Source organism: Brachionichthys hirsutus, chromosome 21, assembly GCF_040956055.1.
Source record: "Brachionichthys hirsutus isolate HB-005 chromosome 21, CSIRO-AGI_Bhir_v1, whole genome shotgun sequence".
Classification (NCBI taxonomy): Eukaryota; Metazoa; Chordata; class Actinopteri; order Lophiiformes; family Brachionichthyidae; genus Brachionichthys; species Brachionichthys hirsutus.
The window spans coordinates 6754525-6782013 of record NC_090917.1 but is presented as its reverse complement, the minus strand read 5'-3'; the positions used below and the strand labels follow the sequence as shown (position 1 = coordinate 6782013).

Genomic DNA, 27489 nt, shown 5'->3' with positions numbered 1-27489 from the left:
TCACACAGTCACCTCTGTCTTGCTGTTGGTCACAAAATACTGCTGTGTGGGGAGGAAGTGTTGACTGTGGCTGTGGGCTCTGGTGCTGTGGAGCTGGTTTGGCTCTAAAATGGTACACTGTGGCCTCTTGTGCCCGTAGGTCTTCCTCCGGCCCACCGTCTCAGTCCCATCCCAGCCCTTGAGTCCCAGCCCCATTGCGTGCCCAGCCGCGATTGTGTTAGAACTGTATGCCAAAGGGCGGCCCATTGTAGCAGAGCTGGAGCCGATGGTGGTCTCTGCAGCCCTGGACATGCCCAGGGAGGTGCCGCCTGGCACTGTACCCACCATGTGTGCCAGAGAGGTAGCCCCTAGTCCTGGCGGCTTGCTACTGTGGATGTGAGAGTGAGAGCTGTGTGAACTGTGGCCAATGTAACTATGGCTACTTTTGGGTTTGTGGCCATTTGGTTTGACTCCTCCTCCACTGGCTATGTGTCGTTCCGATGGGAGGGTTGAGACAGAGGATATGTTGGGTATCTCAGTGACATAGGTGGCCACCGGCTCAGGAGTCAGTGGGCCCAGAGAGGTCATGGGGGTCATGGAGGGCATTTGGGTGAGGGAGGTCATGTGCATCATGGATGTCATTGGGGTCATCTGGTTGATGGTGGGGTTAATTGGAGTGGGCATCATCGGTTTAGAAGCGATGGGGTTGTTTGTCATTGGAGGGGTAACTGATGACATGTTGCCCATTGAGTGTCTGGAGCTGGCCATTGGCTGTAGGGGAAGTCCCCCTTTTGTCGGCAGCTCTACCATCAGCCGACGCTTGTAGATTTCACCGTTGTACTTGGCGGCTGACAGAGGGAGAGAAAAGAATAGGAGCAAATGACGATGTTAGTTGGACATGGAAGAGCTGCTAAGGAGCTCAGTTGTAATTTTAAATGGTTAAATGTACGTTAATTTACTTCCTTTAGTGTCAATTTAGCTGCTTACTCATAGTCACACATGAAAAAGAAATATCCTCAGCTCCTCCTCAGCATCACCACAATGAAGCAGATAAAAAAAAATGGTTTGTGACTTATCAAATAAGAAGAATGGTTTGCCGATCGACAAACCAATTCGCATATGGGAGTACGTACACACACACTGCAACCGGGTTCAGGCCTCCAGCGAAGAAGCCTTTTGAGCTACGAGAGGAGATAAATGCTTCAGCTTTGTGATAAAGAAAACCTCTCCTCCATCTCAGTTTTTCCTCTCTTACTCAGAAAAGAATCTTGTATCATATATATCTATGAATTTCAAGGGTAGAATGAGGATAAATATTTTGGAGACAACAATAAGACCTTTCACAGGACATTTTTGCTTTTTAAGATATCGTTTTGAACATGCTTGACCACGCTTTCTATAGAGAAAACTAATAAAACTAATGGTCTTTCTTTTTCTCTTTACTCCTATTTTTCATCTCATCCTCTTTCTCAGATTCCCCTCTGTTAGAACATCAATCTACCAGGAGTCTCTTTTTTTCCCCATCTTGATGCATTCACATACACAGTCTCCTCCAGCAGAAATGTGGGACAAAGTTGTTAGGAAATACATTTCGGCACCTTTGAAATAAGTAAAGTTGAATGACATTTTTACAAATGTTGAGACAGTTCCTTTTCATCTGATCTAGGAGCCTGTCCTCTCTTCTGGCATGTGTTATCTAAATAATCTCTTATCAAATCAGAAAGTATTGTTATGCACAAGCCCTGCCCTCACAGAAAGGGATCACAGATTTGCCCATCTGGTAATTTGGTCCCCTGGGAAAAAAGGAGCATCAGCGCTCGTTTTCATGCGTGATTCCAATTAAGTTGAGGTTTATTGTTTTGTCCATTCAAGGTGTGTTTTTAGAGAATGCAGGAAGACATCTATCTTCAATTCTAGTATTTAGTGCCTCTGCTCCAAAAAGAGAAAGCAGCATTATGGCTTTGTATTCCTGTTTGTATTTCTGTGTACTCCTACTCACCACCTTATGAGTTCTAATTTCTCCATGTGTGAGTGATGGACCAAAGAACAAATGCAGACATGAGTGGAAAATGTGATCTGAGATTCGTATTTGTATTGATGCTCCTTTATATTGTGACCTCAAGACATTTTGAAGCATGAAGGCAAAGCGCTTTAACCTGTCAGTGTGTACATATGTGTGTGTAAGTGACTTCTACTGATAGACGGCTGTATTCACATTATGGGTGCAATTTAAACGTGGAACGAGGCCGAGGGAATGGTGATTCATTCAAATCATGCATGTGGTCTGAATGACAGTAAAGTGAGTCTGAGTCTGTGTTGATGATATAAGAAATCTTGGCTTATCTTTTTTCAGTTGAATTCATGTTCACAGCTGAGTAATTACTGTAGAGTTTCACACTGCCCTGTCCTTGAAGGTAAAGCGAACACACAGCTAGCTTGCACTGCGACCGTGAGCTATAACTCTGGCGTATTGCTCTGTGAGCAGGAAGAGACACAAGGAAGCGGACCTGTGAGGGGAAAACAGAGCATTGTGGGTCAGGTGAAGTGTTGGAGAAAGGAGGGGAGCGCCGTGTTATGCGCTGAGCCGCTGCTAGACTGCCTCAAACTTGCTCAGGCGACAGGTAAATCAATCTGGGGGGAGTCGGCCCGGCGGTGAAGACATCCAGCGCCACATGTGAGTGAAAAGGAAAGCGCCACAGTTTCACGGTGCGCGCTCAGCACCGTGAAAGGCCAGCACCCCACTGAAACTGATGCACATCATGCACCAGAGGAAGCTTCACCGATGTTCCTTCATGCCAATTACATTAAAAACAGCACTGGGGTTTGGCCAGCATGTTATTTTCCGGTCCCGGTATCATGTTATCTTTTGTCAGGTTGAAAGATTTACTCATGAAGTAATGAATTAAAGCCTTAATCTATTCCCGAGGTTGTTTTAATCTTCCCATTACATGTGTGAACTTCCCTTGCTCTCTGTCCTCCTCCTCTCCCACGTCCACCTCCTCATCCTCCTCCTCTTACTCTCACTCCTCTGCCTCTCCAACCACCATTCTCTTCAATGTTGCCATCCATTGCTCTCCAAACCAGATGTCAATTGTGATTGTGTTTCTACAGAATTTGTTTATAGAGTCGGTACATGAGTTAGAGGTTGCAGTGATTGTGTTTCACGTTTCATGTTTTTATGTGTAGGCAACACTGAAAAACTGTAAAGAAAAGTAAAATAAAGTAATTGGGGCTGTTGGGGAAATGGAGTTCAGACTCAGTTTTATTTCTCAGGGGATCAAAACGCCTTGAGACATCGGGGTGAAGCAGAAGAGATAAAGGCAAAACGGAAATTTATGTTAGAGATAAGGGGTGACTTCAAGAACGGCCACTGCTGGAACTTTGTTTTTGTTCGCTGTCATTTAGTCTCCCTCGCTTTCTCTCTCCACCTTTTTTTCAACAGCTTGTTTACGGCATTTCTATCATTCGACTCACAATAATGGCAGTTTGACTTCTGGAAATTCAAGGTTCCACTGCTGGTGTATCTCTGAACAGGTTTCCAATCATTCCATAGGAGGTGGATCTTTGAATACCACTTGTGAAATGTAAATCTGTCAGTCAAGGATGAGCCCAAGGAGGGGTGTGAGAAAGGAAAGGGGGTTCGTATTCTGTTTCAGAAATGGAATCAGATATGAGTTGCTATGCGTGAAGATTGAGGTCAGCAGCAGCCCAGTGATTTGAGCATGATAGGTTTGGGGGTGAAGAGAAGAAGGGTAATATGGGAGGGGGTGGGAGGTGGATGATAAAGGCGTCAATATGAAACAAGGAAGAAGAGAAGATTGGAAGGCGTAGGAGGGAAAAAGGTGAGAGGTAATGAAGGGGCAGGGGAGGAAGAAGATGAGAGCGAGAAAAATTAGTCAAGGCATAAAAGGTATGAGGAGAAAAGGGGAGATGGGAGAATTGGAGAAAACACAGAGAGCATGTAGTGGAGGTGAAAAGAGATAAAGAGGAGGAAAGAGCGAATGTTGAAAGAAATGTACTTAACAAAATTATTTAGACCGGATTCAGGCTTCACAAGGAGGATGTCGGGCCAACCCAAATGTACAAATTGCTTCTCTGGATTGAGCCAAACCGGTAGTTTTGCCGAATGAGAAAATGTACACTTTAGAGTCCCCCCACCGCTTTTACACATTTCAACATTGACGGAGAGCCCACCAAAGCTTTTAAGATTGATTTTGTCCCCTCGTTGCTGCAGCTGTTTTCGGAACAGTTCTGTACATCACCCTACAAAGAATTAACACTTCAGAATAGTAATCTACCAAAGTTAACAATTGATCTGGTTTGTTTTTGCTACAGTTAGTGTTGAATGGTTATGCAGTTGGACTTTTCTTTTAGATGTTGAGTACTTGGTTTTATGAAACATCGAGTTTATATTTCCTTAAACCAGTTATACTGGAAAGCCAGTTCTTTTTTCAGTCAAGAGACGACGGGGCAACGAGATCATAGTTTTAGGCTCAAGCTCCAGTGCATGTTCAGTTGTTTTTTCTGATGCTTTCTCTAATGCTACATGAAATATAACTACAGTATATAACTTATTAAGCTAAACAGTCTTGATGAAGGTCGCTTTCAAACAGCAAAATGGAAAATGTGTGGGAGTTTGCAGCTTTCGATTTTTGAAAAGGTTAACTGGATTCATATTGAAGCATGTTGCTACTGTAAAACCGTCATATTCCCAAACACTGTGCTGCACAAGTCTTCACAGTGAAGCAGCCTTGTGTTCTCGGATGGGCTATGAGAAGCAGGTTATTATCTAAGTTAATCAGAATGCATATTTGTGGAGATGAACTGTAAGATATCTCTGTGTGTATATAAATGCGTTGCACGGTGTCTTGGCAGTTTTTTTTTTTACATCCTCCGTGTTAAACACAAAAGACAGATAAGAGTCATTTACAGTGTCCACTCTTTAGATTTTAAGATATAAGATTAGCTTTTATTGTCATTATGTTTTTACCCTTTTTACACTGCAAACATACAATAAAATTAAATTTTCACCCAAGTACAATTGCCCCTTAAAACCACCACACACACACACATCATGCATATATATAGGGTGAAGGTGCGGCCATGACCGGCGCAACCAGAGCAATTTGGGGGGGGGGGGGTGCCTTGCTCCAGCCACCAGCTCACATTCCTCATTTCATCTGGGCTGGGGCTTTAACCGGTGGACTTCTCCACTTCCTAGCCCAAGGCCCAACCCACTGAGCTCTTTGATCCTCGACCTACATGTACCAGCCTGTAGCACAGCGTTCCCACTTTTTACACCAGTGGATCGACTATAGTGGCTCATAATGTAAACTCTACATGCCGTTTACCATCATCACGATTGCCAAAATACCTTTTTATGAATAAAATGTTTAAAGAAAAAGGAGCATGCTTTAAATATTTCTCACATCGCTGCACAATGTCACACTTGCCATTTTAGACTAATGATTTGCCCCAGACTCATAACCCTGTAGAATCACCTGGGGAGAGGATTGAACAGGTTTGAAGATGGAGGACCTGACCCATTTCCTGAGAGTATAATTGGATATTTTTAACCTGAGAAAAATATATTTCCCATATCGTCAATCATCATAGCATGACAGAGTGGCTAATAAATCTGAACTAATGATTTCAACAATAATTTCATAAAATAGTATACCTATAAAATTCACAATACCACACAGAAGCTTCTGAACATAGAGGAAAAAAGTATCTGAACATAGGGGTGCATGCAGGTTGAAATGTTCTGTACTGTCTTAATATAGAGCGGATTCTGTGATCTTTACTTCTCTTGGGATGCGTTCCTTCTCTCCTTGTTGAATATTTGTGCAAAATGTTGGGATGAGAAATAGTCCCTTTGATGTTTAATCATCAGGGAATGAAACCGAGACGGCGTCTGATTGAGGTTTTAAAGGAATAATTCTCTGCAATCAAATTCAGTTTGGTCTGTAAAGAAAATATATATTGCCTGATGTCTAGTTTATTCAGTCTCCTGGGAATTAGAAAACACAAAGCGTCCACTTATCACTTATTATTCATTCGCTTCTCTCCTTAATTAAATAATATGTTCTTGCATCCAGGGTATAAGCAATATAAATAATCATGATAATCTATTACTGTGTCATGTATGAGGATAAGTCAGGGTGGTATTTATATTTACAGGAAAAGTGCACACCTTCATTTGTCATCTGAATTTAATAGTTTACTTTCTGCTGCATAGCTTTCCCAAGTACAAGGTCTCTGATTATTTTCTATCATAGGGCACAAATGCAAACAAATCGAGCCTTGTAACTGTAACTGTACAGATATTTAGATGAATCTCGAGATAATACCTCACATGAGCTGGAAAGGTTTTAAATTGAGCATCACCTAAACGAGCTGACAGTCCCATACTGAAAAATGTAATCTCAGATGAATTGAGGTTATAAAACACCTCTGGAAAAAAAAATCATCTGCCGCTCATTGTGTTTGGATAATAAACTGTTTGCTGCCAGCTCAGGAAAGCATCGGGACTGACTCTGCTGAGGGGACTCTTCTGACAAGAATGAGGGAATTCCCAACATTGATGCATCCTGTCCAAATGCTGCCCCGTCAGAACCGGCAGCGATGGATGGTTTAAAGCCGACAACACAGCATTGCGTCGACTGCTTACCTCTGGCACAGAAACACAGACTTTGCCCTTAAACATGAAATACGGCACAAGAATGTGACAGACACTCACCCACAGCCTTCAGGGAGGCGTACTTGTTGATATCCTTGCTTTGCTGCTGCTGTTGCTGCTGCTGTTCGTAGACCTGTGCCAGCTGGCTGAGGGCGGGGTAAGGGTGCTGCTGGACCATGTGGGATCCTGGTCCCACCATGCTGTTGATCTGACCCCCCTCTGCGTGAAAGGACACATGACAGCACAGGACTATAATCACATGTTGGAGTGCTGTGTGGTGACTTTGGCATTTAGACATGTTGCATATCAATTAATTACATTTGGACAGAGTTCAGTACATAAAGACCCTCTAACAGACAGCATGTTGAGATTTCACCAGCCTCTACTCTGACAAAGATTTTTTTCAAAATTTTGGTTCAGAGTTTCTTTATTTGTACCTAACATGTAATTTCTTGTTGTGAGAGAAATTCATTTTATTTTCATTGCTACAAGTGTCATTGCCCTTTAAATATGGTGAAGCCACGAGGTCCGCCGCTCCAGAGGAACTAAAATGTGTGTGGGAATTCAGGGAGCACTCTCTTCAGCATTATTCTCCTGCTGCTTAGCAGATGATTGCAAATCCCTGTTACCAAAGGCGAAGGTATGCGTGCTAAGTGAAAACATTGTGCTAAAAGCCCCAATAGTGCCACTTGATAATATGAGAAGCAAGAAAACGTTCAGGGGTAAAGGATAAGAGGAAGGAATGGAAGGGAGGAATATGAAACAGGAGGGGGGATGTTAATTAATAAAGGATGAAGAGAGTGATAAAAAGTTTGAAACATGTCTGGTAGAGAAACAAAGGAAGTGTGAGAAGCACAGAGGGAGCTTGACAAAATCATTTAGGCAGAAAGCACATGAAAAGAATAAAGATGGTTAGTAGCATTTAAAAGTGCTCATACAGATGGCCTGTTGTTGCTTCACAGGAAGTAGTGTGACCATTGTGTGACCACAACCAGAGAGATATCGATTTTGTTCTCTGTGTTGTCCCAGCGGTGCTTTACAGACCCACGAGTTGTGCTCTCAAAGGCCTCAAACCTGCACAGCTCTGTCAAGGCAAAGCAGGTTGTGTTTTACTAATGCATCACTTAACCCTGACACCGACTCAAGCGGCACGCTAATGCACCCTGACACGTACACGCATAAGGAGAGAATAGACAGGTGAAAGAGCTTCGGAGTGAGAGAGTTGAAAACTTTAAAACCTTTTTAGCTGTGTATTCATTTGGTATTTTTCATTCTTCATCAAGACAATTATGACCAGATTGTCTCACCTTGTAGGTGAGACAATCACAATCGTCTCAGATGGACACCTAACTTTAGGTGAGGTTACTACTGTCCAATATTCATCCATCCATTTTCTTCCGCTTCTTTGGGTCACGGGCGTTGCTGGAGCCTATTACTGGGCGACAGTGGCGCAGTGGTTGAGAGGGTTGTCCTACGACCGAGAGGTTGGCGGTCCGATCCCCGGCTCAGGTGCATGTGTGCACTGCCGTTGTGTCCTTAGGCAAGACACTTCACCCGCATTGCCCAGCAGCAGTTCAAACTGCTGTAAACCGAATTGCCCGCCAAGGCACAGATTAATAAAGTATTGTATTGTATCTCAGCTGACTATGGCCAAGAGGCAGGGTACACCCCGGATGAGACGCCAGCCCATCATAGGGGCCACACATACATACAACCATTCACACACACACACACACACTCAATTTGGAGTGATCAATTCACCTAAGTTGCATGTTTTCGGTGGTGGGAGGAAGCCTGAGAACCCACGCAGACACGGGGAGAACATGCAAAAGCCACACAGATGGGATTCAAACCCAGAATCTTCTTGCTGGAAGGCAACAGTGCCACCGTGCTGCCCTACAAAACTTCTCATTGAAGTTGATTCAATTGATTGATTGATTACTGACAAATAAATTAATGCAAGACATTGGAGCAGACTGAAAGGCTTTGCGTCATATGTTGCACATATGGAGCTGATGAGTTAATGGTATTTTTCAAAAACAACATTAGTTCCAGCGAGTGTTGTGTAGTCAAGACCACACCAACGGAGACAAGACAAAGACTGTTTTTATTAAAGAAATATCACACAACCGACTAGTCAAGGCGCCCATGATGACCTCTGTCATCAACAATGGGCATGTGAACATCAGAATAAAGGAAGGTCTGAAGAGTCTTGTTTTTGAAGTGATTACCGGTAATACATAGCCATGTTAGAAATAAAAGTATTGACATACAAGTAATATTTCCTCCTGCCTGTCGAGAAGTCGTACTCAAGAAATGTCCGTTTCAAACATGCAGAAGAACTCAGAACATTCAAGACGTACACTTGAATTTGACCTGAGGCCTGAAGGCATGAGAATGTCAGGATTACAGTTAATGTGACTGTACTGATGAGACAGCATGTGGGTGATGTGCTTATGGCCGTCAGGTAGGAGACAGTCCACAACGCACTACATGAGTGTGCACGACATGAACCTGCAGAGGCTGAGCTGCATCGAAACAGAATGATTTCAAAGCTGAGCTTCCTCCCTTGTGGGAAAACAGAAATCCAACACTGAGCCGAAAGGCAATCCTGCTGGGATAGGAATAACATCTGAACTTTTCTCATGTCCCAGACAAGAATCCATTCTAGTGGAAAGAGGCAGACGGCACAGTCAGCTGTGTCCCTTGATGTGTCCCGCATAGCTGTGAGCCCAAAGGAAAATGAAGAAAAAACATGGAGAGACATCAATAGAAAGCCAGAGCACATGCATGTAGGAGCAGTTCCATCTCATGCTTGGCCTGACTCCATCGCTACTGGCTGTACAGTATTATTCTGCTGCTCTTTTTAATTCAACACTGAAAATCGTAAGCAGCTGAGTCATCCATCAGTCTCTTTTCCTCATCACTCTTTATTTTCTTTAGCTGTAAAATTACCTGTGACATTTTTCAACCCCTTTCCATCTCTGCCTTCCTCTCCCTTGTCATGGCAACGGTATTCTCTTGTGTTGTTTTTGCTCTGCAGCGCACAACGAGTTCACATTGTCCCGCAGTCGCCCGCGCCCACATATCAACAGGCAGACTGGCTGTACTGTACTGAAAAAGTCATTGTTATGCAACCTGTTACGCTTCCTGCTGTGCTCAAAGTCTGCCTGCTCATCTCCCTCCACTTATTCTCCACGTGTCTGCTTGCCTTCTCTTGGCTTGTTTTAAGTCACATCCTTATAGTTATCTCAGGTGTTTTGTATGTTTTATTGAACTGCTCACTCTATATTGGCGCAAAAGGTAATTGTATGTGTGATCTTTGAGTACAACCAAGCAAAGCACTAAGTAAATGTTGACCTTTAAAGTTTTTGCTTTAAAAAACACCCCTCAAAATAAAGACTGAACTGAAAGGTCTGATGTGAAAATCGACACGTGATACAAGTTTAGAAGACCTTTCCAAGAAAATAAAATCCTTGCTCTTGATTTGAGCAATCCTTTCATCCATTCTGTGACAGTGCGCACACATGCTTGTGCATGCTCTGTGTGTCTGCCTGCGTATGTTTGGTCACAATAAAAATGGTGGGCCCATGTAAGGTGGGAGGGGAGGGATTCCTCTTTATTCTCCCTCAGGTCTGCTCACAGTGTCCTAAGAAAGACTGCATCTGTCTTGACCTCATCCCTCCGTCCCGTATCTCTCTTGTGCAGCATGGCAAACAGCAAAGATCACAGAGGCCTCACCGTGCAACCGCTGAGCTCACAGAATTTTTGTTGGGTGTCACATCCTCTTTGTGTGGAGCTTGGTAGGGTTTATGTACGTTTATGGGGATGAGGAAGGTAGCAGATCTGACAAATGCATTTAACAGTAGCGCTACACAATCAACCTATAACTAAGTTAAGTATGTATTCGTTTGTTTAGAGCTCGAGAACATGGTAGAAACCATTTCTGTGACACATTTTTTTATGTGTTCATTGAGGTTAATATGGAGAAGCATTGGTTATGAACTCTGCTGCTGATTCCACCGGGGGTGATTGTCTTGTCTTTGGCGCCAGCACTTATTTATTTGCCAACAATATTGCCTTTAGCACTTGTGTGTACATATATGGATAATATATCTCATATAGATTCGCCTTGAGGCTGTCGTACGCACAACACTGTCCGTGTCATCCAAAATATGGTGTCAGATCATCAGCCTCATATATGGCCTTGTTTCCTAAACATTGCTCATCTCATCATCATCACCATATGTTGCTCGCTGTCTTTGCTCATTAGTGCACAAATTCCCATTTAAGAGATGGTAGGAGGGAGCGCAGAAGGGGAAATGTTGGAGAGCGTGTCACAAAATGCTCAAGAGATGTGGAGAAATGTGTGCAGCCTACTCTGTCCCCACGAGGGTTAGCCATTAAACAGATAGGAGTAAGATGCAGAGACACCGTGTTATTGAGACGTCTCTGATGGAAAATGGCGGTGGGAAATGATAGCAGGGAGAATAGCTGATCTACCCTTAATTGTTCCTCCCTGAGCCTTTGAACGCACAATGACTTCCGCCACACCCTTTTATGATTAGAGCCTTCCGTCATACCTTCTTCTTCATTTTGAAGTGCTATTGATTTCTACCGTTCCTTGAATTTCTTTCCTTGTCACGGGGGAGCTTTTGAAGAAGGATCCTGCAGCTCTCACCATTTTTACGTTGTCTTGTCACAGGACAGGGCATTGACTCTACTCTCCCTGGACATTGTTAAAACATTGCTGATTCAATAGTAAGATATCACTCCAATATCTACAGCATCCTGATAGCTGTTGGAGCTGGAAACGGCTCAATTCAAGAAGGTTGTGTTTAAAGATAGAATATGTGGGTGAAGGTGCTTCTGATGAAGGCAGTCAGTCATAAAGACACCTACTTCCATTATTTTCCCATCCCGGTGCTTCTGACACATTAAATTCAGTAGGACAGCAGTCTTGAGATTTTTAATCCTCATCCAACTTCCAAACCACAACAGATGGGTCCAGTCATTTGTAACAGCACAACATGTGTCATTACAACTGACTTCACACCCTCATTTGAAAAGGAGAGAATCTACCTTTTGGCATCTCCACTGCACGAGTGGATGAAAGCAACTCACACATGAAGGGCATCTGTGCAAATGAAATGCATAAAAACACCTCCAGATAACAAGGCCTGTTAATAAGACCTTTAAAACCATACGTCCTCTGTGCCACTGAGCGCTGACAGATGTGTGGGAGAAAACAGAATGCGGAAAATGTTGTTTGGAAGGAAACACTGTGAAACACTCTCTAAAAACTGCTGTAGTGTCAATTTCCTTACTTAAAGTGGAAATAAATTTGAGTTGCATTATTATAACGGTTGTGTGTCATTGTGCGTTTCCTCCAGAGTAGGGGCGTGTACTTTCTTCATCTGCCAGGTTAATGGAGTGTGGCAGTGTAAAGGTGGGTCTACACACACTCATGTACGTACATCTTTACACCTCCTACAACCACATCAACACCCCAAAACCCGCCTAAGAGGGGCCCTTCTAATTACCACATGACACCTTGGGTGGTTTTGATGCCTCTTCAAGAGAAATTGCGTAGAGGCTAGAGATAAAAACAAAATCTTCTTAAAATGGAGTGAAATAAACACGGCAGCTTTTGAATGAGTGCTGCAAATAAGTATTGTTTACACCAGATGACGCTTTGCTTGGGAGGGTTTTTTCCCCCACCAATGGACGCCACAGTCAGCAGCAACATCACCGGCAGGTTCTCACAGATGGAGGACATTTATAACCTTTAAGTTTATGTTATTTTCTGCTGAGAGAACGACACTTATATCTGTAAGGCTTGAGAAGCAGTGTGTAAATACTGAAGAAGACGAAAAGTGTGAATGACACTGATGTAGAGGAGACGGTGGTGAAATCCAGACTCTGACTAATCTTGCAATGGAAAGCATGACCTGTAATAACAGATTTTTACTAGAGGTTAAACAGAAACATTAGCCTCAGCTCAATCCAGCAACATTTACAATTTGAGTACAAGCTGAAGGCAGGATTATGAAAACTGATAGTGTTTAAGTCAGTGTGACCTCACAATGGATTCCCTTACGGTCTTTGACCCTCAGCCTGCTCCATTGGCTCGACTGAGGAGAATCTTTATGTTTAAAAGATTTAGTTTGCTGCACCTGCCCCTTGGGCTGAATCTCTGGCAGGCTTAAGTGTAAAAGCACAGCTGTGAGGGGCTTTTCTTAGACTGCAAAGCCAAGAGAGGGCAGTGGCCAGATTTTTGCTCATTGCTCCCTCAAGCAAATCTAGGAGGTAGGAGGCATCGGCTTAGTCTGCCTGCAGCTCACATGGCATCAGAAAACTCAAATCAGTCACACACTGCCATTGACAAGCTTCCGTGTCTGGTGAACAAGGAAATGGCTTCTAGTTGTTTGTCTGCAGTTCAAATAACCCTTTGCTACAGATTTTATAGAATGAGCTCAACGGTTTGATGAAACGATGGATAATAATCAAAATAATTACCAAAAGAACCACTGTGTGGTAATAACTCAAACTGCCACAGAAAAGATCCTTTTTGAACATTTGACTCCGGTTGACACGACTAAAATATTACTGAGCTCAGTAGGACTTTGGGGTTATTTTTTATTAATGTGCACAACTCAAATGTTGTTTCCATATTATTGTTCTATTAAATATATAAACTAGCTTTGCTTATTTCTGTCTCCAGCCATTTCATTTGCACCCACAATTGAAATATTGTTATTGTAGCCCTTGTGAATCTAGTGCTTGGCCCAAACATTCAGATTACTTTGTTTTCAAATATTTTATTGAGTCAGGGGTTACACTGCTCTTCCTGAAAATCAACCTGCATGGTTTTTTTGTGTGCTCCTCACTGAGTGGTGAAAGAATAATTTGCTTTGCTGAATATGATCGAGTGTTTTATTATAGATATGACATGGCTTTACTGATGGGTAGGAATTATTCTGCATCACCAGAGTGTGTTTCCCTCCATCTCTGCCTCTGTGCCACCATATGCCAGATTGATATCAGCACATATTCAACACACTCTTATCTGTGTGCCTGTTTCACTTTGTGTACCTGTTTATTTGCTTTTCTGTGTTTGCTGCTCTTTCAATCTGTCACTCTCTCAGTCCATCTGTTGTCATGAAGCCTCCTGACTATTTAACTACCTGTTTCTGCCAAGCTTCCAACCCAAACATGAAGCAAGTCAGTGTATTTACCCCTCACAATTACTCAAACACATTTACCAGAGGGCATCGGACACCGTTCCCCCGCTTCGCTCCTGCTCATGACAAATGTAAAATTTGAGGAGAGAGAAAAATCCTTCCAGTAACCTCGGATTGGCCCTGAGGGATCTTGGCGCTGAGAAGGACAGATTAGCTTGTGACTGAGTTCCACACTATCGAGGTCCTGTCTCCTCATCTACATGGATGCCTTGCTAACGTTCTATTATTAGGGTACATAGGAAATGTGGTGCTTATTGATGGCCCGAGCAGCAAGAAATTACTTGAGCAAGACATCCCATACTCCCTCAGCGAGTTAAGAATGCAGGCTAAAAAAGCTGAGGGGAGAGAAAAAGTAGGTTACCGAAGAAAGACTGTCCGCCTTGCTCCAGTTGTAAGCAGGGGAACACTGGCAGGATACAAAGTACATACTGTGTGAGTGTACTGTGTATTGTGTCTCGAGTGTGTGAATGTGCCTGTGTGTCACTGGGTGAAAGACGGTAGCAGAAAGGACTGCAAACAACAACAAAAATATCATATAATGATGCATGAAGAGTAGATTTATCGTATGTTTACAATAAAAGTTATTGTTTAATTGTGCGTGAATTAATGCAGGCACGTTCTCGCATGGATACAGACTTGTGCAACAGTTTATTGAACCAAATAGTTCCATACATTAATGCTGCATGTTATGTGATAATAATCATGTGAAGGTCGGTGATAAACAATGGTCAGGCAGGGTTCGTGTGAGTGTAACTGTCAGCTCTTCTGCACCACTCAGTGACTTGGCAACCGGGAGTGTGAGGGAACCAGTGTGAGCAGAGGCAGGCAGGTGAAAGATGGATCCTGTGCACGCTCTGCTGCGACAACACTGACTGTACCTTGTCTCTTCCACAATCACTCACTTCACCAAGTGGTGCACAGACATCTTAAAATCAATGTTAATAAAACAAAGGAATTGCTGTTCAACCCCTCCTCACCCCAGCACTCCATCATCATACACACCCAAACAGTTGTAACAGTGGACTCATTCAAATACTTGGGAATACCTCTGGACAATAAACTCACCTTTGATCAGCACACCACGGACATTCAAAAAAGAAGCCAACAAAGACTGTCAGCTATTCGCAAACTTAAAGGACTATATGTTGCACCCCACCTCCTGCTGCTACTCTATCAGAGTATCATTCAGAATACTGCTCCTCATGCTTTTTCACTTTGCTTTCTGGAACTAACCGGGTCAAACTCACATGTATCACAAACACAGCTGCCAGAATCATTGGCCTCCCCACACCTAACCTCACAGAGCTAAACAATAGGTCCATCTCTCGCTTAGCAAAATCCATAATACAAGACATTACCCACCCACTAAACCAATCCATCATCCCACTAGCATCAGGGCGCAGATACAGGACTCTCAAGTTCAGAAGGGCTCGACTCAGGAAAAGCCTGATGCCTGCGGTTATAGCTGCCCTGAACAGTAGACCTTGCTGATAGGCCTGTCTGTTGATGTCTGTTACTGCTTTGTCTTTGCTTTCTCAATATTGTGTCACATGTGGTTTATTATTGATTGCTGTCTGTGATGTGTGATGATGTTTTTGATGTTCAGTCAGTGAAGAAACATTTCCCTACGGGGACCAATGAAATCTATCTATCTATCTATCTGTGATGCAGCATGGAAGTAAGACGTGGGTCATAATTAAATTCCCATATGGACAATCAACTTCACACCCTACCCCACAGGGCGCTGGCTGCACTGATAGCAGCTCCCTTAAACAAATCCAGAGCTCAAAGCCAGTAGGATGGAGGGGGCAAAAAATACATATACTGGAAACAAAGCGTTCCCAGTGACAGATTGCATATTTCTAATAAGTCCTCTCTTGAGTCTGTTAGTGTTAATACATCAGTTACTTCAACTACCTTTTTAAATTTTTTTGAAAGACACAAGAATGATGTGAATAGGCCTCCTATCATGCTTTGCATTCTGAGATGTTTCAATAATCTTCAATGAATGATGCGAGCAACAACTAAAGATCAAGGTTCTGACAAGTTATTACATCAGAATAATCATCCATCCATCCATCAATTTTCTTCCCCTTTGCAGATCACAATGGAGCCTTTCCCAGCTTGCTATGGGTGAGATGCGTGGTGCACCCCAAATGCATCGCCAGAACATCGCAGGGCCAATCAGATCAATGAAGAAATAATCCTGCGTGACAGATAAAGAGCAGTCAAAGCTCCAGCTTCTCCAACATGCAAAGGGGCATCGATGTCAACCACTGAGGAGGGCGAAGAAAACAAACTAAAAAATCCAAGATGTAATTCTCAAGGAAAAGGAGGCAGACTCAGAGTCTGTCCTGCGTCAGCTTTCCACTTTCTGTGGAAAGTCTTTCTCTGACACTTTCGCACACTTGCTCTGTGCTGATTTTTCAAGTGAATAAAAATATCCACAACCTTGCTGACTAGTGAAGGATCCATTGATTGGTTTAATAATGCCATTCCAGATATGAGGCGTATAGGGAGAGGGCATGACAGATCCCTGGTTGAGATGAACCCATAAGACTATTAGGTATCAGCATGCTGGCCTACCCTCGCTGCTTCACCTGCACTGGATGATGAAGATGATGACTCACATTCACAGTTACGTGATTCTGGGTCCTTTCTTTTAAAAACTATTGCATCTTAGTTTTTTGTGCCTCACACATCCCTCTCATTTGCATGCACACAGACACACACACACCGAACACTTGTGTACCAACGGTCTCATACTCGTGTCTCCCCAAATGAACTAAATCTAAATGAGATTCATCGCTGGTAGCACCTGTTAGGTAATTAATGCCAATCAATGCCTTATGGGGAGGAAAATTATCCTCCGTAAAAACACAGTTTGCCTAGGATCATTCCACGTCTCTCTCCCCGCTCTTGTTTCCTCCTTCCTCTGTCTCTACAGTGCATATCACCTCGGGTGGCCTGCGCCTGCTGTTAGCAAATCATCCCACAATATAAATAATAATAAACAACTTTTGCAGCAACAGACGTGCTGGTGGATAAAGAGACGTCCATCCATCCACCGCAGAAGGGTTGACAGCATGGATTGAGGACGTGATGAGAAAGACACATGAGATGGATGCAAACATAAAGCAATTTATAATTTATGCCTGAGGTGATGCTGGAATGTTGTAGGGGTTCTGGCCAGAGTGTTGGCTGTGCAACAGTTTCAGGATTATATTTTGATCAAGCAAATATTCTTATATGATTTGTGAATGTGAAGCTCTGGAGCAAACTAGAGGATCAGCGTCTGTTTGATATTGTTCTCAGAAGTAATATTGGTCGGTATCAACCAGGTTGCACATGTGCAATGTAAACACGAGTGTTTCTGAAGATAAATATTATAATCCTCTATCTAAATAACAGTTTGTGTAATCTGCAGATTGAGTCAGGCAAACAATACTGTGTTGTATTTTAGCCTCAATAATGCATTAGCGCAACAAGACACAAACAAACAAGACACATTACCGTAAGTCTTTCTATGGAGGATTTGGTTACTGTGTAGGGTATGTTGTTGCAGTATCTCCATTACATACAGACTATTTTATCTACCATAGTGCTTCTATTTTTCTCCAATATCTGTTTTAGTACAGAGTTGTATCCTTACTTGCACTGCTCAATGCATTAACATAAGGAGGAATCAAAAGTTTGTTGAACTGGACAAGCACTGTTTGAGTCGGGGAATATAGAAACTGACCAGCTGTGTACAGTGGCTAATATGACAAAGATCATTCTTCTTTATGCCAAGGAAGTGATGCTTTGGAAGGTGGTGGGTTTTTTTTTGTTATCCACAAAGTGTGATTTGGATATTCTAGGTCTGTGTGTTTATGTGTGTCCTCGGGAGTATGGAAATGTTGCTACTGTGCAATTACAGATAACAATGCTACTGACTTGAAATTAAGATCAAATTGTACCTGAAACTGTGCTGACTGTCATTTTTAACAAAGATTAACAATCTAGGTCCTCAAGAAAATCAGTATTTAAATTTTGTTTCCTTGAATATATAAAAAACTAATAATGATGCCGATGCGATTCCGGATTCCAGGGCCAGAGAAGGATGAAAGTGTCATTTTATGAGTGTCAAACGTTGTGGGAAGGATTGCTTTTAAGTGCAACAGCTCAACATAATAGGTAACTGAGCTGCATTGCAAATGTCTGCAGCCAATGCAATTTAACATATCTTTAATATTATTTTGAAATGCAGAAGTAACTTTGCAACTTTGGATTGCTAAACCTCAGAAATTGAAGAAACCTCATTTCAATTGAAATTATACGCAACAAATTACCAAGATAAAACAATATTTTTTCACAAAAGAATCTAGAATGACGTGAGACGAATTGTAATTTCGTAAAGTACTCAGAGATGGATATTGTGGGTCAGAGGAGGCAGCCATATATAAATCCTAATCTTTTGCACAGGCAGTGGAGCGTGGAATGAGTTATACATCATTTATGAGTTTTAGTTGTTGATCATGGGGGGTACACAACTGAGTTGAACAGCGTACACAACCAGAGAGGAGGAAGAGATGAGAGAAAGACATATGGAATGACTGGGATGTATTAAAGGTGAAGATTAAAATCATACAAATATAGCTTTGCTAAATGACTAAGCCTCCACATCCAGATGAGATTCAGAATGATACTGAACTAACTATATTAAGAAACTCCAGGCTGCACATGCATAAACCAGCCCTGTCACCCAACCAGTCATATTCACACACCAAGACAGTCCTTGTATCAAGATTTTTTCTGACTAAGCTAATGGTGATGCTTCACTAAAGGGTTACTTAAACCCACTTGTTTGAGTTGAGTCTTTTGTGTTTGGATGAGACACAACTTGGGATGAAAAAGCTCACAAAACTTGATAAAGCTAAACCAAAGATGAATGCGACATCATCATGGCAATGAATTATATATTATATATTACTGGCCATCCAAGTAGATTAAAGTGCTCTCTGGTTTTCGAGTAAGGTAATGCTCGTTGGGATACTGAAGCTCATTAACTTGCTCGGTGCTCAGGGTGTGCAATGCTGCTGCCTGTAATCTGAAGAGAAGACACTGAAATGGGGTATTTGCATAAATGTGTGAGATGAAACACGCCGACCAATAAAAGGGCAAACCAAATTTCCATATCGAGTCAACAGGTTCACCAAACCAGTGGGATTGTGCTGCTGGCGAGGCAGGATTTCAGATTTGTGCATAAAGTGGGTTTTTTTTCAGGAAGAAATGGCATTCCCAATAAACCTGAAGATGTCAAAGATTTATAATCTGGTTCAAATTCACCTCAGCAGGAATTATTTATTTAAAAAATGTATTTACACACTCACTCCCCTTGCAGACATTTATTATGAAGTGAATTATCTAATGGTTTTGTGTAACACATACTTTCTACTCTTGGAGAAGCACTTCAGTTTCTCTCATGCCAAAAATAGCATGTACGGTAATGACAGTTGCAAGCAAAAAGCATAAACTGCATTGGAATCAAACGTATTTTTTGTAGGTATTGATGCAAATTTTGGTGAAATTAAAAGTGTCCGCATAGTGACCACCGATAGATTAGACTGCCGGACAGGTTGGAGTAGTTCATTCGTTTTGATGATAAAATATGCTTATTTGGGGAATTTTCTCTAAAGCATTTAGATACGAAGCCTGATACGGTTGTCATTTCTGTACACTAGAATAAATGAAGCTCGAGTCACCATCTGGTTAGCATATCACATAAAGACTATAAGAAGCTAGACTCTGTCTAAAGACAACAAAATCAATATGCCAGAATTCTGCTAATGCTATTATATAAATACTATATGCCATTTTTTTAATCCCTGCAAAGGACCAAAGGGTCAAAAAAAGAAAATCTATGGTCTTGTGCAGCAGGACTGTTCCTTTCCTATGAGACAATATTCAGTATTAGACATCAGAGATATGAGCTCACGACAAAATATAGAATAAGAAGAAAATCCTTTAAATTTACTGTTCTAAACTGGATCACCATTTCAATACATTACAACTGCTAATTAAAGTTGAGCTTATCAGCTTGCTACAAGCGAGAGACATGGTACACCCCGGATGAGACGCCAGCTGATCGCAGGTCCACTATTCAACCATTTCCACTCAAAATAATTTTCAACGGTTTAGTTCTTTCAAAGATTCCAAGACTAGAGAGTAGCTAGAAGTGTCACTGATAATATAAATTCAGTCCCCTTGACTCATTGACTTGATTTGTTGGCTGTAAAGTGGTTTTGGCTGTGCTGACAGAACAGTTTGGCTCCCCAAGTTTAAACCCTTCCTCAAAAAAAAGGTTTGTAATTTGGCTGTAAATTCCAAATCAAATGACAAAAACAAAAGAATATGTAATCATCTAATATGTTTTCTAAGTATGCCGGTAATGTGAACTATAATTGCTACCAGACTTACTAAGAATGTCATTTAAAAACCAACAGGAGTAGAAAAAAGAAATGACCACCAACTTGCTCGCTAGAATGCTAATAGCTTAGAAAAGAATGGAACACAACATTCTAGTGCTTGTGTGAGTCATTCCAGGCTGGTAAACTGAGGGCAGGCAGGCCTGCATGAGATCTGTCAGAATGAGAGCCCAGCATCATGATGAATTTCACCCGGCCACATGTCCCCTATCCATGGGCAAGAGCCCAGCAGGATGGGGGCCATCGAGGGCTGTGAGCCTGTCCATGAGTTTTGTGTGTGTCAGTATTTGTGTCCATATGTAAGCACAAGGATGGGATGGTGAGAGGAGGAGAGCTGCCAATGTGTCCCACCTCCTCAGGGCAGGATGATAAATGAGCCAGGCCATACTGGAGCCCACAGGCGAAAGAGAGAGAGAGAGCAGGAGACGGAGCTCGCTCTCCCAAGACAACCACCTTGGGTTGTGTGATGGGTGGCACATGGGGAGGGAGTGGTTTCACCAAAATGCTTCCAGTAGGAGCCGCCTGTGACTTCAAGTCGCTGGTGGCATCGGTCTGCTCGCCAAGCAAATTTGCAATATGGAGGTTTTATCTGTGTGGGTGCCTTTCGGTGTCAATATGGATGTTAGCACAGGATGAAGGGCAAAGAAAAGAGAGCCTTCAGCACCTCAGGGATATGGAAAGTGATCTCAAGCAGACGGTTCGCTGTCTGTTTGAGATCACACATACGAGAGAGAGAGAGAGAGAGAGAGAGAGAGAGATGTAATTAGCATAAATTGACTTATAATGGACTATGAGATTCCGCTTTAGTCATGTCTGACAAACAGCAAGCTTGTTATTGATAAAATGGACCTAACTGTATTTTTTTCTCCTTCTGCAATGACAAATGCTAGAATGAACAGTGAAACGCAGCCTTGAACACTGCTCAGAGTTATCTTCCCTGATAATTACATTTTGTTTGAATTCATATGACGGAAAATAATAACAATATTTGCATCAGGCTTGATTCATTCATTTAAATAGTCGATGAAGGCGAGTCAGCGTAGCAGTTAATTAGAAACCAGTGGTGATAACCACCTGCTCAAACATACAGCTGGAGAGTCTGTCTGCTTAAACAATAATGAGACTAAAATAGATGAAGATAGATCGAATAATAATTCAACACACTCGAGATTCACCAGAGAGCAGTGCAGGTGTGTGCATGCGCGAATAGGATGAACACATACTGTAATGTACACTTACACACGCAAAAGCACACACACACTCAAAGATGTAATTACCTGTCAAACACTAAATGTGACTTCCTGGGGGTAAATGAGGGCATTAATATTTGTGAAGAAGGCGAGGGAGGGCCGGGTGAGGAAGGTTGATTAGAAGTTAAGATATTCACGGTACCTTTTACTTATTTTATTTAAACACCACAAGGACAAGGTGGGAAATTATTTTATTATTTATTTATTTTAACTCAAAAGAAAATAACTATATACAGGATGATGCAAAACACTATGGATATTAAGAGCAGTCTAAATATATTACCTTCGCGATCCACATATTGCGCACCCCTGTGCTAAGCTAATTATCACCTGATTATGAGTAAGAAAGTGAACAAGTTTATATATGTAATTTGTTGATGCTAATTAATGAGCCACTCAAACATTTTCTCAATGGTTTCAATGAAAAAAAGTAGCTTTACACATAACAGAAGCTTTGCGTCGCTCCAAAGAGCTCTGCGGTTGAAAGACAAACTCTGGGATGGAGTATCATCTCCACCCGCCTTCCTGCCTGTTTGAACAAGAGGACAGAAGCTGAGCTTCAAACGAGGCTGGAGCTGGAGTGACGGTGCACAGATAACTAGCTCCAGCGCTGTCATGCTCTCTTTCATAACATTTTTGCTTGTATCTGCGATCTGCGCCGCAGTAAGTAGGTTGACTCGCCGGAACTCCACGTTCCGCTCTGACACTCAGCAATCAGATGTGACACACTGAAGGCTCGGATGACAGCCGGGAAGACAAGGTCATACGGTCACCTACTTTCAACGAAGGATAGGTAAAGCTACTTTTGACAGGCCTGCACCTTTCACACACACACACTCACACACCTACACGCACACACAAGCAGTCGGAGGGTGGAGCAGGAGCATTTTGCAGACGGGATCTTCTCTTGTGCCTGTGCAAACTCAGATACAATTAGCAATTACAATTTCTTTTTTTTTTTTATCCATCTGCAGTATGGATTAGAACTGCTCGGGAGGTAATTACACAGGTCTGCATGTGTGTTAGTGTGTGTGTGTTTTATCTTAATAAAACTAATAGTGCTGCCCACCTAAAGTTCTTAATTTTTAAATTTTATTATTTATTTTATCTTTATTAGATTATGCCCTAAATGAAGCAAGAATGCGATTAGCTGCTGCTTGCTTATCACACTTACATGATCAAGACTTCGACCCTGCATGGAGGGATCATGTTCCAAGATGATTTCAGACAAAGAAATCCACCTGAGAGTGCGGTTTCCATGCTTTTAGATATATAACATACAGCATATCAGCTACACAGCCATTCAGAGTTTCAAAAGTGGTTATCACCACGAGCCTGGATATCGCCGCTGGATCTCTCAATGCCTCTAATGTTGTACTGCTCCTTTTTCTTTCTTTTCCTACCTTCCCCTCTTCCTCCATCCTTCACTTGTTTGTCTCTTCAGCTGTCTGATCCTGGAAATAAAGATATGCAGGATTTTCAGCAGTGTCTGGGTTTTGAAATGACATGTGTTTCTGCCAGACAGCCCACCCGGGGGATTGGTGTGATGGCTAGTTATAGTTTACAAAGCAACCTAAATGTCCATTTTAATATGCAGTGGGTGTGCAGAGGCTAAGCACAGGGGCCCACAGCATAAAAAAACACACATCTTTGGCTTTTGTACTACTAATCATTTGTTGGTATATTTTAACATTATTTTAAATATTCAAAACACAGCAAAGGAGTATGGGAAATAGGACCTTTGCCTGTTTACCCAGACCTCTGCTGAAGAATGCATTGAATAAAGCAGACAAACAGCATTCTTTGACAGTCACTCTATGTGCTTATAAATTCCTTCTCTATTTATAAGCAATCAAGATTTGCCAAACCAGATTAATTGAAACCAGCAATAGGGCAATTTGGTCATAAACTATAATCAATATGTGGTTTACAATAAAAATAGATTTTCCTGCACAATCATCCTCTTTATTTGAATTAAGGGTCTTTATGCGCATCAGCCTGTGAACATGTCTCACCTGAGCACTTCTCTTTGCATTGTAATACCCCCCCACACACACACTTCTTTCCCTTCCTCATCTGTCCTTGACATTCCCAGCAGGGCTCTTAATAAAGCATTATCTCACTCCTTCAGTCTATTTACTGTCCATTAATAATTACAAATACAATTATTATTTTCACATCTGTTGAAACCAAATCTCATTCCTCTCCAACCACGTCGATCCCCCCCCCCCTCACTGGCGGACCAGTAAACCATACAGGTGGCCGTAGCAGGATGATGCACCTGATCACAGAGCTTAATAACATTCTACATGATCACCCACAAATCTGGAGATTAGAGGGTTCAGCAGTTTCTATACTGCAAATGCTCATCACCATTTCACAGCAGTATCATCTCGGCCACTCAGGTGATATAGGCTGCACTGTGATCATAGGCTGCACTGTGATCTCATCTCTCCCACAGGATGAAAGAATAAATACTGGAGCAGCACCTACTGAGAGTGTCACTAATCTATTCTCGTGGTAGCACCTTTATTTGAGACAAAGACCCCCCCTCCCTTCTAATGCCAAACCTTTTTAATGAAGCTAACCCTTTTCATAAGCTGTGCTTATGAATCACAGAGTTGTCACAGTGTCTGTGGGTGTCGTGCTTCATGATGAGTAGGGTTATATCAGGGGAACTGTTGTAGGAATACATCTCATTCTCTGAAACACAAGCAGTTTCCCCCTACCATTCCCTTATATGTACACTTTTTGTTACTCAAAACAGTGCCAGGCAATCTCAGAATTTCTCACTTGTGTTTCATTAAATTTGTTTAAACATTTCCAAACAAAAAGAGAAGGGATTCAGGAATACTATTTTATTGACCCAAAATAGGAAGTCTACCTTTGTGATCAGCGTTATTGGCTCTTAGGTCTTCAGACTTCAGTCTAATCCATTTTTCTGAGCCAAAGCAAAAAGCTAACAGGAAGGAAACGTCTTGACGCCACTTTGGATTAATTATGAAATTGATGACTAATCAAAAGCGAATAACTTCACTTTGGTTAAATTTGCATCTGAAAAACACACTGACAGATCAAACTGATGGAATTTGATTATTTTATGTTTTTGATATACAACAAGAGAGACAAGACTCTGCCTTTATCAGCCACAGTGATGTGAAATTGTATATGATTCCATGATATGTAATTTAATTATACAACAAGAAGCGACTAAAAGGAGAAAACACTGTGTTGTTTAGAATCATTCATGGGGATCCGCTCCTGGATCAGCTTTTTGCTGATGGGTGATTCAGCTTAAGGGCTCTGTACACTGTGTGGTGACTGTATCCATTTTTTGGTATATACTGTACGCTCTGGCCTCTACATATCTGAATGCGTGGTTTTGTGCATATTCATCTGTTTGATCTTAAACAGAAAGAAGTTCGGAGCTGCAGCAAACCACAGGACGGAGCAGAAATAGATGGCATTCATACACTCACCACCACCACCACCCTTCAGACTCCCAGGCCCCCAAAGCCCCCTATGTACACATACTGTGACCACTAATTCATAACTGATTCAAACACACTCCCTCGTTATTTTATGTGGGCACGAACCAAAAATAATTAAAGGTGAATACTGTTTGGATTTGAAAAGCTGCAGAAAAAACAGGCAAATGTTCTCGTCATGGATTGGATGATATCTGGCCAGTGCAAGATAAAGCAAAAACACAATGCTTTCAATTCAGACAAAAAAAGGAACATGCCTGATGGGGATTTTTGTCTTCTCCCTGTGATTATTTTGTATCTTTGACTAGTTTATATAGCCTATCACCCAAAAGTCCAGCTAGGCTTCCAAAATTGCACACACTTACATCACTCCAGATATCTTTAAGGACACTGACACCAACCTGAACACGTCAGGGCCAATCAAGTTGTCTACACCTCCACCTGCTCTGAGTTATACACACAGTTTACAGCAGCCATCAACAAACTGTCCAAAACTTCTACGAGAGAAAAAGGCAAAGAAAAGAATCTCACGGAGGTTTGTGGCCCTGGAAGCATAGTGTTGCGAATGTATCCCAAGGGCCTCCTCCCCCCGATACTGCTCACCTGGACACCCTCCCTGCAGCACACTGGCGACGGCCCTGTCAGACAAACAGAGGAGGGGAGAGATGCACAGATGCGGTGAGGAATAATGGCTGCAGACATGAGGAACTGTGTATAACATGGTTAATTTAACTATTCACGTCATTGCTGTATATATATTTACCAGAAAGTGTGAGGTGAAGCTAAGTGGAAGAAAATGGGATGCCCTGATGAAGGGAGAACATTTTGTTGTGTTTTACTGCCATCGTTACACACGATTCACATGTCTTGTCTATTTGATTTCACTACGATGTTTTATAAAAGTGTATTTATTGATCCCCACTGGGGCACAATGCTGCTCTCCAACGAATGAGGAGAGAAGAGCTGGAATGCCGTGTACCACAATGGGTTGATGGACTGGAGTGAGATAACAAGCATGATCACCAGTGTCAGTACAGACTTAGGTTGCTCTAGTTGCCATGGGGAACCACAGCCTCGATGTGAAATGCCGCTGAAGGCGCCACGCTGCGCGCTCCAGACCACTGCGTGCGTCCGCTACTACTGCAAGTCTCTTTGTAAACAAGCACAATGGGTGAATGAAGGAAGGGGTGAGAAAGAGAGAGAGAGGGAGGGAGGGAGTCTGACCTGGTCATATGCTCTCTCTGGGGCCGGTGCGCCTTTTCCAGACCCAATTTGGTGAAAATCCCCACAAGAGCCATGATGGCCACTACTCCACATATGATGTAAACAATTAAGTTCGTCTTGTCTTTGGTGCTGTCGTGCAGCTTGTTCATTTTCTTGTAGGGAGTCTGTCCAGCTTTCATCCACAATGGAGTATCGTAATTTTTACAGGTGCTCTGGTCCAGCCGCGAATGCTTGTAGGAGCAGCAGAAGCGGAAGCCACAGGTGCCGCAGCAGTACAGATAATTGCCCGTTTTGCAGATGAACGGCGGGTCCCACTGGCCCATCACGTCGTAGTAGCCCCGACATTTGTCCTCTGTGTGCGGGGTCTCCTCGGACGCGCTCTCCTCCTCCTTGGAGCCGTTGGAAGTGGCGATCATGACGAATCCTCCGAGCAGTCCCGGTTCCCCGTCAGCCTTGCACACAAGAGCCACGAGTTTGAGCAAAAAAAAGCCGACGAGAAAGTGTTTCCCTCTCATTGTGCTTTGTCCTCCGTTCAACTTCATGCAGAAATGAAAAGACATGGAGAGACGAACAAAGGCGCGCAGTCATGATATGCTGAAAAGTCCAGAAACACGCATCCAAATAGAAACGCGCTGTCATCCGCGCTGATGAACATCTTTATGAATATGTCATAATTCAATAGAAAAGAAAAATCCGGAACAAAGACGATCTCAGTGGAACGAACTTGATGACCGAACTCGCTACTCCCCGACGCGCGTTCTTTGCTTTGCATCCAAATCGCGTCTTTTCAAACAGACATTTGCAGACTCAGATTTCGCCTTTTCGAGAGCGCGTCACTGAGCCATATCCATCTGTGCGCTCTTACGCACAGGAGTACGCAGATACAAGCCCCGCCGACGATGAGAACGAAATGAGAAGAGCGGGGGTGGGCGAGCGTGGTGCGCAAAAGGAAAGGAGGAGGAAAACAATGAGGGAGAGAGACTGCGAAGACGAGAGAGCGAGAGAGAGAGTTTATTTGAGAAATATTTGAATATGACAGAAGCACTAATACGCTACTCTTATCTGTTTCGTCATCGTGTAAAGACATGAGGGCCGTTCAGCCCCATTTTCGTATGTCAAGCATCTCGCGTAATGATCTTAACAATGGCTGGCATA

At 42.5% G+C, this 27489-nt stretch overlaps 1 protein-coding gene across 1 annotated transcript; it reads right to left on the bottom strand.

Moving 5' to 3' along the window:
• Window positions 1-26849, bottom strand: shisa9a (shisa family member 9a). Its single transcript, XM_068754728.1, has 4 exons — window positions 26335-26849; window positions 25642-25748; window positions 6722-6880; window positions 1-827 (listed from the first exon to the last, which is right to left on the bottom strand). Exons 1-4 carry the CDS (start codon window positions 26847-26849, stop codon window positions 1-3), a joined length of 1608 nt encoding a protein of 535 aa, XP_068610829.1.
• Between the last annotated feature and the right edge of the window lie 640 nt (window positions 26850-27489).